The sequence below is a fragment of the Lepidochelys olivacea genome (genome assembly GCF_965140295.1).
Source record: "Lepidochelys olivacea isolate rLepOli2 genome assembly, chromosome: 24".
NCBI classification, from domain to species: Eukaryota; Metazoa; Chordata; order Testudines; family Cheloniidae; genus Lepidochelys; species Lepidochelys olivacea.
Window position 1 is genome coordinate 19315182 of NC_140434.1, and position 19820 is coordinate 19335001.

Genomic DNA, 19820 nt, shown 5'->3' on the forward strand with positions numbered 1-19820 from the left:
CTGCAACAGTCCTTCTCTCTCCCAGGGTCAAGCTGCAGACTCCTCCACCCTGGAACTGCTCACCGCAATCCCTGGGGGACCCTGTTACTTCAACAGTCCTTCTTGTTGGTCACACCCTCCCAGGGGTTAAGAGTAGCTTCTCCTTCCCTCGAAACTGCTCCTCTCTGAGCCTTCAGCACACCTGGTCCTCGTTAATACCCCTTCATTTTACTGCTCCCCAGTCACTTACAGCAGGAAGTGCCATCCACGGGGTGCAGTACATCCCATCTCTCCCACCAGTTGTCACGGAGTGTGGGGGAGTCAGGGCCCTGCACCCCCCACTTCCTGCTATTCACTGAGACTTTCAGCCAGTGAGTAAAACAGAAGGTTTATTAGACGACAGGAACACAGCCCAAAACAGAGCTTGTAGGTACAGAAACCAGGACCCCTCAGTCCGGTCCATCTTGGGTGGCAGGGAGCCCAGACCCCGGTGCTGGACCTCCCTCTGTTTCCCCAGCCAGCTCAAAAATTGAAACCCCCTCCCACCGTCTCACCCAACCACACTTCCCAGCTCTTCCTCCAGCCTTTGTCCAGTTTCCCAGGCAGAAGGTGTCACCTGGCCCCAACTAAAAGTTCCCAGAAGCAGGTAAAGCCAGACCTTACACTGGAGTCTCATTCTCTGTGGATTAGACTTATGGAGGTTATAGCAGCACCTCGTGCGCAGGTTCTGGGATGTCCTTTTCTGCAAAGAATCCAAACATCATTATTTATGTAAACAGCTCAATTTGTGAAATATGTACCCATTTCAGTTTTCCATCTTTTTCAGTGCGGTATACCAGTGGGCTAAGGTGGTCCACTATGGAGTAAGAACCTATCCACTTTGATTCCAGTGAGCTGTCCCTTTTCCCCATGTTAAGGTACATGACTTGGTCCCCTGTTTCCCACAGGGCTGCCTTTGTGGGCCTTTGTTTCTGAATTTTGTTGTTCATGTGATCGATGGCCTGATTAACCTGATACTGGAGGGTGGTTTTATCTTCTTGTAACTGTTTGAACCATTGAAAATAATCATGCTGGGTTTCAGAGTAGCAGCCGTGTTAGTCTGTGTCTGCAAAAAGAAAAGGAGTACTTATGGCACCCTAGAGACTAACAAATGGGTTATATTAGAGCTCTCTTCTTGACCCTGTACCAGGTAACTAGGATCAATCATTAGGCGCATTGGATGTCCAAACCGAATTTGGAAGGGTTGAATTTTTGTTCTTAGTCTATTACTGCTGCGGATGGCAGCCAAAATCAGAGGCAGTTTATTCAGCCAGTCTTTCCCGGTGTGATTTACTACCTTCCGGAGAGCTTCCTTAATAGCGCGGTTCATCCACTCAACTTGGCCTGGGGACTGAGGCCGGTATGGTATATGGAGCTTTTGTTTAATTCCCAAGGCTTGTATCATTGCTGTAAAAATTTCTCCTACAAAGGCTCCCCCATTGTCAGAATCTATTATTTCAGGGGTGCCATATCTATATACTACCTCATTAAAAAACTTTTTGGCCACTACCCTGGTGCTATTATCTTTAGTAGGAACTGCCTCCACCCATCCTGAAAAGAAATCAATTATCACCAATAAATACTGGAATCCTTCCTTATTCCTATCAGTAAAATCAATTTGAACCTTGTGCCACAGCCCAAGCCTTTGTTGGTGCATCATGGGTTCTCAGTGTGGAGGATGAGCCTTGTCCTGAGCGCACCGCACACAATTTCGCACCCATATTTTAACATCATCTTCCATACACTCCCATTCTGCTACTTGCTTTAGCCTTCTTAAAGTCCCTACCACTCCTTCATGCATCAACGGATGGGCTACGTGAAGTAACTTCCGTCTTTCTATTATTCCTGGAACTCGGTTAGGGTGGGTTGTAGTGCCATCTGTTGGCTCAGATGTGTCAGCACAGATTTTCCTTTCTGACCTCTGGTTACAACTGCTATGTCATGCTGTCGGGCTATTGTATTCACCCGGTTATTCCAGGTGGCCTCCATACCCGTTCCTTTATTGTGTGCCTTTACATGTCGCACCTTCTTTGTTACCCACTGGTAAATCCATTTCCATTCCTCTGAATATGCAATATCCTTTCCATCTTCTGCTTTCCACTTGTTCCGATATCAATCATGTATCCAAAACTGTATCCCCTTCACACAAAAATCACTGTCAGCATAAATATACATGGGCCGTGGGGAATTTTCGTATTGCCTTAAAACCTGATAAATTGCATGGAGCTTGGCATGCTGAGCCGATCCATGGTCTAAATGTCCCTGAATGACTTCCTCTTGTAAGTTAACAGCAGCGTATTTTACACATCTTTTCCCTTTTACTCCCATTGCATTCCCATCAGTAAATCAGATGTGCTTTTCTTGACCCATGGTATTTAATTCTTCCAGTGGGGGTGCCTCTACCAAGGCAATTCTTTGCTCCAGAGTGACCTCTGGACATTCATGTCAGTTTCCTTTTTCAATAAGGGCATGTGTTAGCATGTCTGGCTTGGACACTCTTTCTGTGGTCACCCCTATGTTAACTAAAATAAGCATTCATTGAGCGGTTCGGGTGTTTGAGGCTTTACCTCCCATTAATCTCCCTGACAAAATGTACTTGAGAGGAGTGTGGGTGCTTTGGATAGTAATAGGGGCCATTCCTTTGAGGGGCTCAAAAGATTGTACTGCCTAGATAGCTGCTAGACACTCACATTCACAGGGATCAAAATTTATTTCTGCTCCTTGTAATTTCCTGGATTCATTTGCTACTGGCACTAGCTTTCCCTCTTCATTATTTTGTAACAGTGTGGCAGTGAAGGCCATATTACTGGCTGCCAAACGAATAACAAAAGGCTGAGATTCATCAGGGAAACACAGGGCTGGGGCTGTGAGAACCTTTTGTTTAACAGGGTTAAAGCGGAGTCCTGCCCTTTCCCCCCTTCCCATTCTGTCTTTTTCTTTAGCAGTTTCCACAATGGGTGAGTTATTTCAGCATATTTATAAATGTGTGGTCTAAGAAAATTGAATCCTCCTAACAGTACTCTTAAAGAATGGGTGACGGTAAGGGCCAGCATTTCTACCAGTGCCCTTACCTTCCTCTGATCTACCTGTCTCCCTTCTTGTCCAGCGACTATGCCAAGGTATGTAGCCTGAGGTAGCACCAACTGAGCCTTATCTAAGGCGACTTTAAACCCTGTTTCCTGAATTAGTGCCAAAACTTTTTTCATTAGTGTTTGAGATTGTGCCTCAATTTCCCTTTTTTATACAGAAGACCAAGTTTGTAATGCTTTTTTTTTCTGCTGTGCTAAGCTTTAAGTTTATTCACAGGTAATAGCTGAGAAGCATCATTACCATATGACCTTAAAGGTAACATTAAACATTGGGATAAACTTAATATTAACATCAAATCTATTAAAAGTATCTTGTTATCCCATGTTTTTTATTTAGAAAATTTGTTTTTGAGGCCAGTGTGTTCAGTGTTCTCTTGAAATTCCTTGTACAGGCTTTTAAATTTAATTATATCCTTGGGGTTTAGGTGAATTAAAAGGTAGGGGTGTCATGCATATAAACAGACCCCTTTTGTACCTGTCTTCAGATTTCAGCACTTCATACACACAAAAATTAGTATATGTTTTCTACTTAGGGTTAACCTGTCCCTCTCTTATTCTTTAGTTTGACTCCTTTGTGCTGCCATTTATGGGCAGTTCTTTTCTTCCTGTATCAGTTAGGTAATTTGCATTAACACAGAGGCTTTCTGGCTTACTTTTCAATCCAAAGCCATCAGCACCTCAGAGACTCTGTCTTAAAAGGGACACAAGTAACTTCCAACAGAGTTTTGATTTCTTTCCACTTTTAACTTCTGCTTCCAAAACATACAGCGATTTGAAAAAGAAAACACAACCTATTGTGTCTCCCTTTGGATCCCTAATAGGATTTTAATTAAGTAGTATGGTATGTTTTCACATTTCTTTTACCCCTTCTACAATATACACTGCACACGTTTTGGGGAAAATGCACATTGCTTCCATAGTTTAACTTCTATAAGATTAGCCATATAAATTTTTATATAGGGAGTAGCTGTTTCTTTTGTGCTCACAGAGTTTTTATGTACCCTTATTAAAGTGACAGTTTGATTACACAGAGCCACCTTAAGGCTCAGTGTGGGGCACTGTCTTTTTTTTTTTTAATTTCTTATTTTTTTACTACACTCTTATCTGCTATTTTGTTACCAAAAAACAAATCCAGAATCTCTTCCCATTCTCCTGGTTTTGACTGCCTTGCTGCAGCCATGGCTTTGGTCTTTAAAAAGATATTGAACTTATAAAGCAGTAAGGGTATGTCTACACTACGAAATTAGGTCGAATTTATAGAATTCGGTTTTTTAGAAATCGGTTTTCTATATTCGAGTGTGTGTGTCCCCACAGAAAATGCTCTAAGTGCATTAAGTGCATTAACTTAGCGGAGTGCTTCCACAGTACCGAGGCTAGCGTCGACTTCCGGAGTCGACTTCCGGAGCTATCCCACAGTTCCCGCAGTCTCTGCTGCCAATTGGAATTTTGGGTTGAGATCCCAATGCCTGATGGGGCAAAAAACATTGTCACGGGTGGTTCTGGGTACATATCGTCAGGCCCCCGTTCCCTCCCTCCCTTCATGAAAGCAAGGGCAGACAATCGTTTCGCGCCTTTTTTTCTGAGTTACCTGTGCAGACGCCATACCACGGCAAGCATGGAGCCCGCTCAGCTCATTGTCACCGTATGTCTCCTGGGTGCTGGCAGACATGGTACTGCATTGCTACACAGCAGCAGCAACCCCTTGCCTTGTGGCAGCAGACAGTGCAATAGGACTGGTAGCCGTCATTGTCATGTCCGAGGTGCTCCTGGTCGCCTGTGTGAGGTCGATCAGGAGCGCCTGGGCAGACATGGGCGCAGGAACTAAAGTTGGAGTGACTTGATCAAGTCACTCTCTTTAGTCCTGCAGTCAGTCCTATTGAACCATCTTATGGTGAGCAGGCAGGCGATATGGATTGCTAGCAGTCCTATTGCATCATCTTCTGCCGGGCAGCCATGAGATGTGGATGGCATGCAGTCCTTCTGCACCGTCTGCTGCCAGCCAAAGATGTAAAAGATAGATGGAGTGGATCAAAACAAGAAATAGACCAAATTTGTTTTGTACTCATTTGCAAAGCTGCCCCCCGTCTAGGGGACTCATTCCTCTGGGTCACACTGCAGTCACTCACAGAGAAGGTGCAGCGAGGTAAATCTAGCCATGTATCAATCAGAGGCCAGACTAACCTCCTTGTTCCAATAAGAACAATAACTTAGGTGTACCATTTCTTATTGGAACCCTCCGTGAAGTCCTGCCTGAAATACTCATTGATGTAAAGCCACCCCCTTTGTTGATTTTAGCTCCCTGAAGCCAAGCCTGTAAGCCGTGTCATTAGTCGCCCCTCCCTGCGTCAGAGCAACTGCAAACAATCGTGCATCTGAGTTGAGAGTGCTGTCCAGAGCAGTCACAATGGAGCACTCTGATGGGGCTAAAACATTGTCGCGGGTGGTTCTGGGTACATATCGTCAGGCCCCCGTTCCCTCCCTCCCTCCGTGAAAGTAAGGGCAGACAACCGTTTCGCGCCTTTTTTCCTGAGTTACCTGTGCAGACGCCATACCACGGCAAGCATGGAGCCCGCTCAGCTCACTGTCACCGTATGTCTCCTGGGTGCTGGCAGACGCGGTACGGCATTGCTACACAGCAGCAGCAACCCCTTGCCTTCTGGCAGCAGACAGTACAGTACTGGTACCATTTAAAGGTGTGCTGGTGCAGTTTACTGACTCGCTTAGACCTCAGCGAAACCAATATTCCCACTGTTATTACTGCTTGCTGTGCGCTCCACAATATCTGTGAGAGTAAGGGGGAGACATTTATGGCGGGGTGGGAGGTTGAGGCAAATCGCCTGGCTGCTGGTTACGCGCAGCCAGACACCAGGGCGGTTAGAAGAGCACAGGAGGGCGCGGTACGCATCAGAGAAGCTTTGAAAACCAGTTTCATGACTGGCCAGGCTACGGTGTGAAAGTTCTCTTTGTTTCTCCTTGATGAAACCCCCCACCCCTTGGTTCACTCTACTTCCCTGTAAGCGAACCACCCTCCCCTCCTCCCTTCGATCACCGCTTGCAGAGGCAATAAAGTCATTGTTGCTTCACATTCATGCATTCTTTATTCATTCATCACACAAATAGGGGGATGACTACCAAGGTAGCCCAGGAGAGGTGGTGGAGGAGGGAAGGAAAATGCCACACAGCACTTTAAAAGTTTACAACTTTAAAATTTATTAAATGCCAGCCTTCTTTTTTTTGGGGCAATCCTCTGTGGTGGAGTGGCTGGTTGGCTGGTGGCCCCCCCACCGCGTTCTTGGGCATCTGGGTGTGGAGGCTATGGAACTTGGGGAGGAGGGCAGTTGGTTACATAGGGGCTGTAGTGGCAGTCTGTGCTCCAGCTGCCTTTGCTGCAGCTCAACCATACACTGGAGCATACTGGTTTGATCCTCCAGCAGCCTCAGCATTGAATCCTGCCTCCTTTCATCACGCTGCCGCCACATTTGAGCTTCAGCCCTGTCTTCAGCCCGCCACTTACTCTCTTCAGCCCGCCACCTCTCCTCCCGGTCATTTTGTGCTTTCCTGCACTCTGACATTATTTGCCTCCACGCATTCATCTGTGCTCTGTCAGTGTGGGAGGACAGCATGAGCTCGGAGAACATTTCATCGCGAGTGCGTTTTTTTTTCTTTCTAAGCTTCACTAGCCTCTGGGAAGGAGAAGATCCTGTGATCATTGAAACACATGCAGCTGGTGGAGAAAAAAAAAAGGGACAGCGGTATTTAAAAAGACACATTTTATAAAACAGTCGCTACAGTCTTTCAGGGTAAACCTTGCTGTTAACATTACATACGTAGCACATGTGCTTTCGTTACAAGGTCGCATTTTGCCTCCCCTCACCGCGTGGCTACCCCCTCAACCTTCCCCCCTCACTGTGGCTAACAGCGGGGAACATTTCTGTTCAGCCACAGGCAAACAGCCCAGCAGGAATGGGCTCCTCTGAGTGTCCCCTGAAGAAAAGCACCCTATTTCAACCAGGTGACCATGAATGATATCTCACTCTCCTGAGGATAACACAGAGAGATAAAGAATGGATGTTCTTTGAATGCCAGCAAACATACACTGCAATGCTTTGTTGTACAATGATTCCCGAGTATGTTACTGGCCTGGAGTGGTAAAGTGTCCTACCATGAAGGACGCAATAAGGCTGCCCTCCCCAGAACCCTTTTGCAAAGGCTTTGGGAGTACATCCAGGAGAGCCACGAATGCCAGGGCAAATGAATCCTTTCACATGCTTGCTTTTAAACCATGTATAGTATTTTAAAAGGTACACTCACCGGAGGTCCCTTCTCCACCTACCGCGTCCAGGAGGCAGCCTTGGGTGGATTCGGGGGGTACTGGCTCCAGGTCCAGGGTGAGAAACAGTTCCTGGCTGTCGGGAAAACCGGTTTCTCCGCTTGCTTGCTGTGAGCTATCTACAACCTCATCATCATCATCATCATCATCATCTTCTTCGTCCCCAAAACCTGCTTCCGTGTTGCCTCCATCTCCATTGAAGGAGTCAAACAACACGGCTGGGGTAGTGGTGGCTGAACCCCCTAAAATGGCATGCAGCTCATCATAGAAGCGGCATGTTTGGGGCTCTGACCTGGAGCGGCCATTTGCCTCTCTGGTTTTCTGGTAGGCTTGCCTCAGCTCCTTAAGTTTCACACGGCACTGCTTCGGGTCCCTGTTATGGCCTCTGTCCTTCATGCCCTGGGAGATTTTGACAAAGGTTTTGGCATTTTGAAAACTGAAACAGAGTTCTGATAGCACGGATTCCTCTCCCCATACACTGATCAGATCCCGTACCTCCCGTTCACTCCATGCTGGAGCTCTTTTGTGATTCTGGGACTCCATCATGGTCACCTGCAGCTTGCCACACTGGCCAAACGGGAAATGAGATTCAAAAATTCGCGGTTCTTTTCCTGTCTACCTGGCCAGTGCATCTGAGTTGAGAGTGCTGTCCAGAGTGGTCACAATGGAGCACTCTGGGATAGCTCCTGGAGGCCAGTACCGTCGAATTGTGTCCACAGTACCCCAAATTCGACCCGGCAAGGCCGATTTAAGCGCTAATCCACTTGTCAGGGGTGGAGTAAGGAAATCGATTTTAAGAGCCTGTTAAGTCGAAATAAAGGGCTTCATCGTGTGGACGGGTGCAGGTTTACATCGATTTAACGCTGCTAAATTCGACCTAAAGTCCTAGTGTAGACCAGGGCTAAGGTACCTTAAGGGTTAAATGCTAAATACCAAAGCCAAACAACACTCGTTACCTGTGTCTGGCAAAAAGCATTACTCAGTTTTGCAACTTTGAATGAAAGATTCAAATGGATTTTAGTGGTGTTATTTAAAAACAAAACAAAACCAATTTATCTTAAACCTACAAAACAAGAGTTTTACAAACCAGGAGTCAAGTATCAGGAGGTAGCCATGTTAGTCTGTATCCACAAAAACAACGAGGAGTCCGGTGGCACCTTATTATTATTATACTGACACATGAAGAGAAGGGAGTTACCTAACAAGCGGAAAACCAGTGTTGGACACATGAAGAGAAGGGAGTTACCTAACAAGTGGAGAAACAGTGTTAGCCAACACTGGTTCTCCATTTGTTAGGAAACTTCCTTGTCTTCATGTGTCAATATAATAATGCCTGCATCTGTAATTTTCACTTCCTGCTTCTGAAGAAGTGGGTTTTTTACCCACAAAAGCTTATGCCAAAATAAATCTGTTAGTCTTTAAGGGGAAACCAGGAGTGTTGGATTAGGTTATAAACACTCCAGATATTTACACAATATATTTATACACACATTCTTTTTTTCTTAACATCCCTTGCTCTGCTTTAATTTTTACACAGCTGTACGTAGATTACATTTGTATACATTTGGGGGCAGGTAAGTTCCAATAGAAGCCTCTTATGTTCTTTTAGCGAATTTGACTAAATTGTTCATAGTCAAATGATTTAAATCAGACTCTCTCTTTGCCTCATTTATTTACAGACATTTTTCCTTCAGAATGGCTGCAAAGAAACCAAGAATTATCTTTCTATAACACTTTTCCTTTTTAACATTTTTACAACATTGAGCTGCTTAATTCTCTCCAGCCTCTGCAGAGTTAACTTCTCACTCTCTTTCCTTAAATCACTTGCTTATCTCCCAAAATGACACCTTCATCATCTCAGATTTTACCATTCCACGTATTGTCCCAGGGATCTGAAATCCCCTTGCCTGTGCTTACTGCTTCCTTTACTCCTGCCACTATGTCCCTCAAGGCTCCCAACCAGTTTTCCAATCTCTTTATCTGTTGCCTGCCTACTTGTTTGGGCCCGATCCTGCTTTCCTCGCTGAACTGTCCCTTCCTGTGGGCACTGGCTTTGTCCCACTAACCATTTAGCAAGGAAGGTGGGCTCCTCAACTAGCCCCCACCCCTCCTAGTCCCTTTTCTTAAACATTTTTCTTAAAATTGTGAAATCACAACAATATCCCACACTCCTATATCCTTCAGAGTGAGGTCTTACAGAAATCTACTCCTAATTTGCCCACACTTTGTGCTGGGATTTACAAAACACAAAAAGTCTATACCCACTAAAAACTCTGCCTGACAGAGCTGGAGGGGGGGAAAGCTAAGTCCCGTACCTTTTGGGCTCAATCCTGCTACGACCGAGGGTATATTCACCTATGCAATTTTTCCCTGATAGACGGGTAGGAGCAAGGAATCTAATCCTCCCCCTATTGCCCGGCACTTCTACGACCAGGAGTGTGCACACCTGAATGATCAATCACTTTATACATATGGTATACCTTTTAGCAATATTTTCAACAATCACAGTGCATGTCTTCCCCCTTTTGCAATTCTCCACCAAAAATGTTATGCTTATAAGAAACACACGGGATCTTTTTGAGGGGAAAAGGCAACACGCCCCGATTATTGGAGATACAACAATTAGCATATGCATTCAATCACACACACACACACTGTCCTGCCAGTTGATGTTATAGTTACCAGTCCAGAGTCCGGATCAATCTAGTGGCCAGCTAGATTGATCACGGGTAGGGAGGAGCCGGGTTCCGTCGGTCACAACAAGATGCTCCGGGGAAGTCTTGGCAGGATGAAACCAACGTTTCATGGCAAGGCCCCCTGTTTATATTGTGATTTTCCTTCATTGGGACCCATGAGTTTTGCACCGTCATGCTGTAACCAATTGCTGGAGTGCTTGTTTTCTTAAATTGTTTTTCTCATCCTTTATCTTGTTCTTTCATCAGTCTCTCAGGGAGTTACCCCATGCTAGTTTTGATCACAGCTATCTTGTCCCCATTGATGGGTGCCTGCCACATCTTTTAGAGTTGTCAATCTGCCATCCTCTGACATCTCAATAGGGGCATGTTGCAATCTCCTGTCGCCTTTACATCCGGTGATGGCCTTCACACTTATCTTCTAACATACACATTCCTCATTCACACACAAAACAGGATTGATTTTACACAAAGCATTTGAACAGGAACATCAAGTTGCAATGCAAAAGAAAACAATCATTACATTCTTTTATTTACTTCAAAAATGCTAAACCTACAACAAAATGGTGACTCTAAAGGTCTGTCACTGCCTTGAAATCAGCTTCAGACACAAGATTCTGGCTGATGCATCTTTACCAATGGCACACTAGGCCATTCATTTCTGCTTTCAGAAAGGGTGGTTGGCAGAATATGATCAAATCATACATCAATACATTTAATGCATGCTACATTATTATTCTTTATCCTTTATTCTAAATTATACAAAATACAAACATAAAATCCTACTACTACATATCTCCCTTTTGACCCCTCAAGAACAATTCTTAAGTGGGTCTTATTTTATACAACTGTTTCATAGCAATATACTGAGAGGCCATTTGAGCTTGTAATTTAACAAACATTCTTTTTGTCCAACAGCACATACAACACACTCCTAGCAAGCAAACACAGGACAATATTAACACAACTAGCAATGGGTGAAACATGATAAACAATATGCCCTTAGAAGTCGGGGACCAGCCTGTAAAAACATCATACCAATGATAGGCTGTTCGTTCTTTTTCAGACCTAGCAATTTTTAGCATGTGTCCATTTGCATGTAATATTTGAATGACACGCTTCCCTATATCCCAATTTTGTATTGTAGACATACCCTCTGTGTCTGTTGTAAAAACGGAGTCACCTTGGTTTCTGACAACAAGTGATCAATTAAATCGTGCGAGTCCAGACCAAGGGTAACAGAGAAATTAACCAGGGTAGCAGTTATAGTGCTCTGTGCTTTTTCTATCTTTGGTAAATTGTACATGTGATTGCTAGTATATAATACGCTGGCATTACATCTATATTCATCCACTGGGGGTTGGCTGATACTTGCCTCTTCCCAAAATACTGTTTCCCGGGATGTAACACATACACAATGTCCGTTGTACAAAGCACGCATAACATTTTCTAGTTCATCCCACACACGTGTTCCCAAGGATGTATCCCTACTACATGGTTCTGTGGTGACAGGTAGGGAAAAGCACACCCATTTCTGAGGGCTCCACTCCGTACACCCTTGGGTATACAATAATTTCTCCTCTTTCCCAGCCCACTGACTCATAACCCGGGGTAACCAAAAGGATCCTATGGTCAGTTTTGGGAGTGGGCTCACTTTCCATATTTCTGTCTCCACAGACTGTCGGTGAGCAATTTTAACAATAATTTCACCTAATAGCAAATCAGGCTTAAACATGCTGGAAACATATTGCATCCATTCATATTCGTAGGTGTTGAACTAGGACCTATTCCGTTGTTTTAAAAGATGTGTTAATACCCTAACATTCCCAGATATTACTCAAAACATTTCATGTTCAAGTGATGCTAAACTAAGAATTTGTGTCTCAGTACATCCTACAGCTAAGGCAGTTTTATTCCCTAATTCTAGTTGTTGTTTATACAGCAGCCACGTGGTGGTGTTCAACCACCACCATATATTCCGTGTTGGTTTTAGGTTTCCTAGCTCTATTTGTACCAAGTCCACAGTAGTATCTGCCTGCTTGTGAATGAGACTATCTTGCAGTTGTGACAAGGAACTTAACTTATTCTTAATTACCACCAGGTCTACAGTATTCATAATCTCTGCTCCAAAACCCTATTAATAGACTGGCATTCCTTGACCTCCGCCATTCTGCAACACTGGTTTCTGTAAATACAGTTAAAATGCTTATTAATCCTTTTCTGCCTAATGCAGTAGGGTTTGGTTTTTTTTGTAACACAATACACAATAATGCTAGCAACAAGACAAACAACACAAGACAAAACTTAAAACACAAAACACAATTTTTGTCGTGAAGGTAGATTCTTGGTATTCCGGGTTGCTCTTCAGATGGTACCAGCTTTTCCTGAAGTTCTGAAAGACAAAAAGAACATTTTTCTACCCCTTTTGGGGTGGCAGATTATTGCTTAAAATATCCCTTCCTTTTACAAATATCCTTGCTGATTGCAGGCAAAACAGAGGAATTACCCCTGTACTTTCCTGTGTTTTTGTTCTATAGGGCTTTTAGCCTTTAAGGGTTGAGGATAAATGATCTCACTGTTCAGTTATGAAATGCTGCACCTAGAGTGGCAGGGCCCTTACTGGCTTGGTCTCTGAGCTGAAAGGAGCCATGTTCTCCAAGGGGTAGCTCTTTCGGCAGCTGACTCCAGAGCTCTCCATGCAAGCACCCTGCGGGTGGAGCTGGTGGTTCGGTGTCTGTTTGTGCTTGGGGCCTTGGCCCCGGGACTCAGCTTGGAGCCCAGACAGACAGATGAACCCTGGAGGGTAGATCCCAGTTGCTCCCAGTCAAATGTGCAGCAGGGCAGGATGTTACATCCTCGGCATTTTGTAACCAGCTGGGGCTGTTGCAACACCCCTCATCCTTTCTTGTAAGGGGCTGGTGTGGGGTGGGAACCACAGATGAAAGGGTCTCTCTGTGCAGGAGCCAGTTCCAGTGTCCCTGGGGGAGGGAGGGATGGGAGTCTGGACTGGGTGCAATGCACGGGGTGTGCAGTGTCCTCACTGGTGCCCCTGATCGGTATGATCCTGAGCAGAGAGGCCCTGTCCCAGCCTTTTGGAGCAGGGCGCGCACTGTCCTCAGCCACTCTCACAGCATGACTGAGTAGTCATGGTCTGTGTCCCCCTCTGGGGTGCTGTGCACTGACGTTCCCCCTCTATGGTGGCTCTGCTCCCGGATGGAGAGGATCTGTCTTTGGCTCGAGCCCTGGCTGTGGCGCGGTCCCTTCCAGCACAGCTGGGAGAGCTCCCTGCGGAACTTGACACCAGCAAAGGCATACACCAGGGGGTTAAGGCAGCAGTGCAGCAGGCCAAGCACCTCAGTCACCAGCAGCCCGAAGTCCAACACCCGCTCCAGGGCGCAGTGGCGGCCAACATAGCCCAGGCGTTGCAGACTGTCCAGCAGCAGGAAGACGTGGAAGGGGGTCCAGCAAAGCACAAAGAGTGCCAGCAGCAGCAGCACCAGCCGCAGTGGGCGGTGCCTGGCCAGCAGCTGTGCCCGATCCAGTGTGCAGAAAATGCGGCCATAGCAGAAGAGCATCACCAGCAGCGGCAACAGGAAGCCTAGGAAGAAGGAGGTGAGGCATAGCCCCACCCGCCAGGCCTGGGCTTCATGAGCTCTGAAGCCCCGGTGGCAGATGGAGGCACGGCCCTGGGGCTGGAAGGGCACAGTGCGGAAGTACAGCTCCGGGACGGAGAGGGCCAGGCAGATGGCCCAGAGGAGGGCGCAGGCCAGGTGCAGGTGCAGGGCTCGCAGACGCCGGAACAGCTGCATGGCATGCACAATGGCCAGATACCGGTTGATGCTGATGCCAGCGAGGAGCAGGATGCTGCTGTAGCTGTTCACAGTCGACAGCGCCCCCACCAGTTTGCAGAGCACCTCCCCAAACACCCAGCCATGGGCAAACTGCGTAGCCCAGAAGGGGAGCCCCAGCACCAGCAGTATGTCAGCCAGCGCCAGCTGGAAGAGATACCTGTCCGCCAGGTGCCAGGGGCATCGTCGCCGCCCCAGCAGCACCAACACCAGCCCATTCCCCGCCAGCCCCACCACAAAGACCACGGCGAAGACAGGGGGGATGAAGTACCGTCCAAACGCACCGACCGCATCCAGCCTGCAGGGGGCAGTGTCCTCACTGATGTCTGGGTAGCTGGTGTAGTCCTGGGAGGGAGAGACAGAGAGGAGGGCTTAGAGGGGATGCCAGAGAGAGTCGCCCGTGCCATCCGTAGCCTTTGTGACTGTGCCAGGCAGGGGCGCCTAGGCTGACACCAGCATAACCCAGAAGGGGGAATTAGAGGGGAATGACAGACATACCGGTGACATCGCCTGCCAAGCCTTGCTGAGCCATGTGGGGTGGGGCTCTCTGTGGACAGCTTTTATTTTTTCCTATGTGCTCGCCATGGGAGGCGGATGCTGGAGAGTGGGCTGAATAATAATGATTTGCACCTGGTTGTGGCATGGGGGCAGCTGGCAGCATTAGTAATCAAACATCATGATAGTCTTCTTGTTCCCTTGGCCTTCCCGATCTGTTACCTCAGTATTTGCGAGCAGGGACTAGGGTGACCAGATGTCCCGATTTTATAGGGACAGTCCTGGTATTTGGGGCTTTTTCTTATATAGGTGCCTATTATCCCCCAGCCCCTGTCCTGATTTTTCACCCTTGCTATCTGGTCACCCTAGCAGGGACTCCTGTACAGCCCCCAGCACAATGGGGCCCCAGGCCTTGCATGGGCCCTGTCAAGGTTCCTCCCCCACTCTGAACTCTAGGGTACAGATGTGGGGACCTGCATGAAAAACCTCCTAAGCTTATCTTTACCAGTTTAGGTCAAAACTTCCCCAAGGTACAAAATATTCCACCCGTTGTCCTTGGACTGGCCGCTACCACCACCAAACTAATACTGGTTACTGGGGAAGAGCTGTTTGGACGCGTCCTTCCCCCCAAAATACTTCCCAAAACCTTGCACCCCACTTCCTGGGAAATGTTGGATAAAAAGCCTCACCAATTTGCATAGGTGACTACAGACCCAGACCCTTGGATCTTAAGAACAATGAACAATCCTCCCAACACTTGCACCCCCCCTTTCCTGGGAAATGTTGGATAAAAAGCCTCACCAATTTGCATAGGTGACCACAGACCCAAACCCTTGGATCTAAGAACAATGAAAAAGCATTCAGTTTCTTACAAGAAGACTTTTAATAAAAATAGAAGTAAATAGAAATGAAGAAATCCCCCCTGTAAAATCAGGATGGTAGATATCTTGCAGGGTAATTTAGATTCAAAAACATAGAGAACCCCTCTAGGCAAAACCTTAAGTTACAAAAAAGATACACAGACAGAAACAGTTATTCTATTCAGCACAATTCTTTTCTCAGCCATTTAAAGAAATCATAATCTAACACATACCTAGCTAGATTACTTACTAAAAGTTCTAAGACTCCATTCCTGGTCTATCCCCGGTAAAGACCAGCATATAGACAGACACACAGACCCTTTGTTTCTCTCCCTCCTCCCAGCTTTTGAAAGTATCTTGTCTCCTCATTGGTCATTTTGGTCAGGTGCCAGTGAGGTTACCTTTAGCTTCTTAACCCTTTACAGGTGAGAGGAGCTTTCCCCTGGCCAGGAAGGATTTCAAAGGGGTTTACCCTTCCCTTTATATTTATGACAGGCCCTGTTGAGGCCACACCCACAGAAATGGAAATGGACGATGGGTAGAAGTTTCAGAAGTTCCAGTGCCTTAGCCTCCTAAATCCCATTTTCAAGAGATGTGGGGATTTGAGACCCTTGAAAACAGCACTTTGGTTCGTAAATCACTCAGGTGTTGGCGAAAGTTTTACCTATGGGGCATATGCTGCTGGTATTATGGTAGGGCCCCTATAGGATACATCTGCCCTTCGTTCTTGCTGCTTTAAATGTGAAAGATCGGTGTGTTTCAGTTACTGTCCTGTTTAAAACATCTCTGGAGCGTTGCACAGTCATTTTGGCTTTTCAGTGCACATCTGTTGCCTTCTCATTCTGGCTGTAAGTGATGGGCCATAAATCATAGAATCATAGAATATCAGGGTTGGAAGGGACCTCAGGAGGTCATCTAGTCCAACCCCCTGCTCAAAGCAGGACCAATCCCCAACTAAATCATCCCAGCCAGGGCTTTGTCAAGCCAGGCCTTAAAAACCTCTAAGGAAGGAGATTCCACCACCACCCTAGGTAACGCATTCCAGTGCTTCACCACCCTCCTAGTGAAAAAGCTTTTCCTAATATCCAACCTAAACCTCCCCCACTGCAACTTGAGACCATTACTCCTTGTTCTGTCATCTGCTACCACTGAGAGCAGTCTAGATCCATCCTCTTGGGAACCCCCTTTCAGGTAGTTGAAAGCAGCTATCAAATCCCCCCTCATTCTTCTCTTCTGCAGACTAAATAATCCCAGTTCCCGCAGTCTCTCCTCATAAATCATGTGTTCCCGTCCCCTAATAATTTTTGTTGCCCTCTGCTGGACTCTTTCCAATTTTTCCACATCCTTCTTGTAGTGTGGGGCCCAAAACTGGACACAGTACTCCAGATGAGGCCTCACCAATGCCAAATAGAGGGGAATGATCACACCACTCAATCTACTGGCAATGCTCCTACTTATACAGCCCAAAATGCCACTGGCCTTCTTGGCAACAATGGCACACTGTTGACTCATATCCAGCTTTGCGTCCACTGTAACCCTCTAGGTCCTTTTCTGCAGAACTGCTGCCTAGCCATTCGGTCCCTAGTCTGTAACGGTGCATGGGATTCTTCTGTCCTAAGTGCAGGACTCTGCACTTGTCCTTGTTGAACCTCATCAGATTTCTTTTGGTCCAATCCTCTAATTTGTCTAGGTCCCTCTGTATCCTATCCCTACCCTCCAAGGCCCCAAGGCTACCTTTATCAGCTTCAAATGAGTAATGATCAGTCTCACTCACTGCGCAGCAGGAACGTGTCTTCACTTACTATTAAACACACTAGGGTCAGGTTTGAAGAATTTAGCCTGGAAGCCAGCCCCCAAACTGCCGGTCAGCTCAATTAGCATTCCCCAAAGGTTAAATATCACACTGGGGCAAATGTGTCTAATACAAGCCCCCCATGCCCCCGGTCAGAGTCTGGCCTCCGTGGCCATCACACCGATGACACCGTCTGACTTCCTGGGTGAATGGCCATTACTAATGCCATTAACCCCCCTGGTTCAGAAATGATACATTAGGATTCCAGCATTCTTTCTCCCAGTGACCCTGTACAATTCAGACCAATGAATAGCTGTGTCACCCCTGCCCTCTGACCTATGGTGCCCTTTACATTGCTTGGTTGCTGTAGCCTCCAGCCCGGACTGCTCACAAACAGCCTCCAACCTGCAAGTCACTCCCAGCTATGTCTGTGCGTGCTGCAGTCAGCCAACCACCCCGGGCTCTCACCAGCCTTGGTTATAGTACCAGATCCCAACCCACTCTCAGATTTTTCTCTAGAAATCTTGGTCCTGTACTGCTCAGCCCTCTCCTGGACAATGCAAGTATGTTAAGTCTTTTATTTCTTTAATATAATCATATGCCAGCATATTATTTCAGAGTTCTTCAGACACTTCCATTTACAGCCACAGGATTCAATAAATCAGTAAAATAAATTTATTAACTGTAAAGAGAGAGATTGTAAGTGAATACAAGTCATGAGGCATAAAAGTCAGAAATGGTTACAAGAAAAATAAAGATAAAAAATGCAACTGGTGCCTCACGTAACAAACTATGTTAAATTCAAAGCAAAGTTTTTCTCACCACATATCCTCAACACTCTTACTGACCAAACTTCTTGGACCAGGACCCCTTCTTCTGTTTAATGGCTTCTTCCTTTGTCCCTTCTTGTGCAATGAATCGATGGACAGAGAGAGAGGGAGGAGGAGGTTTTTTGTGGTGTTTGTCCCCCTTTTTAAAGTGTCAGCCTTCCTCTTGGAAAACATTTCCAGCTGAGATTCAGAAGAGCGTGCCCATATGTAAGGATGTTCCCTGCTGGTTTTCCCAACTGCTTGAACTCCCTTTGTCTCCCTTTGTGCTTGATGACTCTGTTTACTGCTTATATGCAAATTAAGCACAGGACACATTCCTTTGTTTGAGACAAACCTCAGTTTGGTACACGTGTTAATAATATCATACAGCGAAATCGTATAACTTCACATCCAAGGTTGCCACATACATTTTATCAGGATAATATTGACCAGCAAATTATGAGTTTTCAAATGATATCTTACAAGACATACCTTGTACACATATTATTACAATAGTGTATAGGGCACGGGCGTGGGGTACATTCTGTTACAGACCCGCAGCTTGTGACAAATTTATAGACAGTAAATTGAGCTCTGGAAGACACTTACCTCAGAGAAATCATCATACACTGTGGTGAGACCCATGTTTCCAATGGACTTGATTCTGCTGCTGGCCAGACCCTCCCTGACCATGCACTGAAACTAAAGGTGAGACCCATAGCAAAAAGCAGAACTGTCCAGCAAGTAATCTTGTAGCTAATAGAAAAGCTTCCGGTGATGAAAGAACTGTTTGTGTTAGGGAAAGAAACTACTGATAGGTAGAACCATGAGGCTGGGTGCAGACTAGCAGAGCCCCCCTGTTGCAAAGATTTTAGGGAATGCCTTCTGTTCCCCACAACTTTCACCAGAGTCTGTGTGTCTGGTAAATGATTAAATCTCTAGTCCATGTGGGTGAGGTTGACTCCCAGAGTCCTGGATGCCCCATGACTGTTTTGGAGGAAGGGAAGAGGGACAGGAAAGCTTTAATTTGCGAGGCTGTGCTAGGTGGAGAGGGAGGAAAGATTTGATCTGGGGTGTCTGTGCTTGGAGGTGGCATGCGTTGAACAACAGACTATAACCTGTTCTCCCCAAAAAGCAGCCCTTTGTGCAGTTTGATGCACTCTGGGAGCCCTGCTGCTCTGGTGGGAATGGGAGCTGCAGCTGTGATTCCTGATGATGTGCATTTCCGATGTGCTGCCAGCAGTTGTTTGTTTTCTTGTCTGAATGGGGCAGACGCCTCCATTGCAGGGCTGTGGAGCTAGAGGTATGGGCCACCTGGCTGTCTTTAGGGCACATAAGGAAAGACTTGACCTTACTGATGATCATTCAATAGCAAAAAGAAAAGGAGGACTTGTGGCACCTTAGAGACTAACACATTTATTTGAGCATAAGCATTTGTGAGCTACAGCTCACTTCATCGGATGCATTAAGTGGAAAATACAGTGGGGAGATTTATATACATAGAGAACATGAAACAATGGGTGTTACCATACACACTGTAACAAGAGTGATCACTTAAGGTGAGCTATTACCAGTAGGAGAGCGGGGGGTGGGGGGAACCTTTTGTAGTGATAATCAAGGTGGGCCATGTCCAGCAGTTGACAAGCATGTGTGAGGAACTGGGGGGGGAGGGGGCGTGTGGGGATAATAAACATGGGGAAATAGTTTTACTTTGTGTAATGACCCATCCACTCACAGTCTTTATTCAAGCCTAAGTTAATTGTATCCAGTTTGCAAATTAATTCTAATTCAGCAGTCTCTCGTTGGAGTCTGTTTTTGAAGTTTTGTTGTTGAAGAACTGCCACTTTTAGGTCTGTAATCGAGTGACCAAAGAGACTGAAGTGTTC

General features: G+C 46.2%; 1 protein-coding gene and 1 long non-coding RNA gene across 3 annotated transcripts in view; one reads left to right on the forward strand and one right to left on the reverse strand.

Moving 5' to 3' along the window:
- Window positions 1–19820, forward strand: part of LOC311512780 — a 72373-nt gene that overhangs the window by 28032 nt on the left and 24521 nt on the right. The gene's annotated exons all lie outside the window — the stretch shown is intronic.
- LOC311512799 (C-X-C chemokine receptor type 3-like) lies at window positions 13256–18627 on the reverse strand (the record flags this gene model as incomplete). Its single annotated transcript, XM_084614165.1, has 2 exons — window positions 13256–14323; window positions 18544–18627. The coding sequence occupies 2 exons, from the start codon at window positions 18625–18627 to the stop codon at window positions 13256–13258; spliced, it is 1152 nt and encodes a 383-aa protein (XP_084470291.1).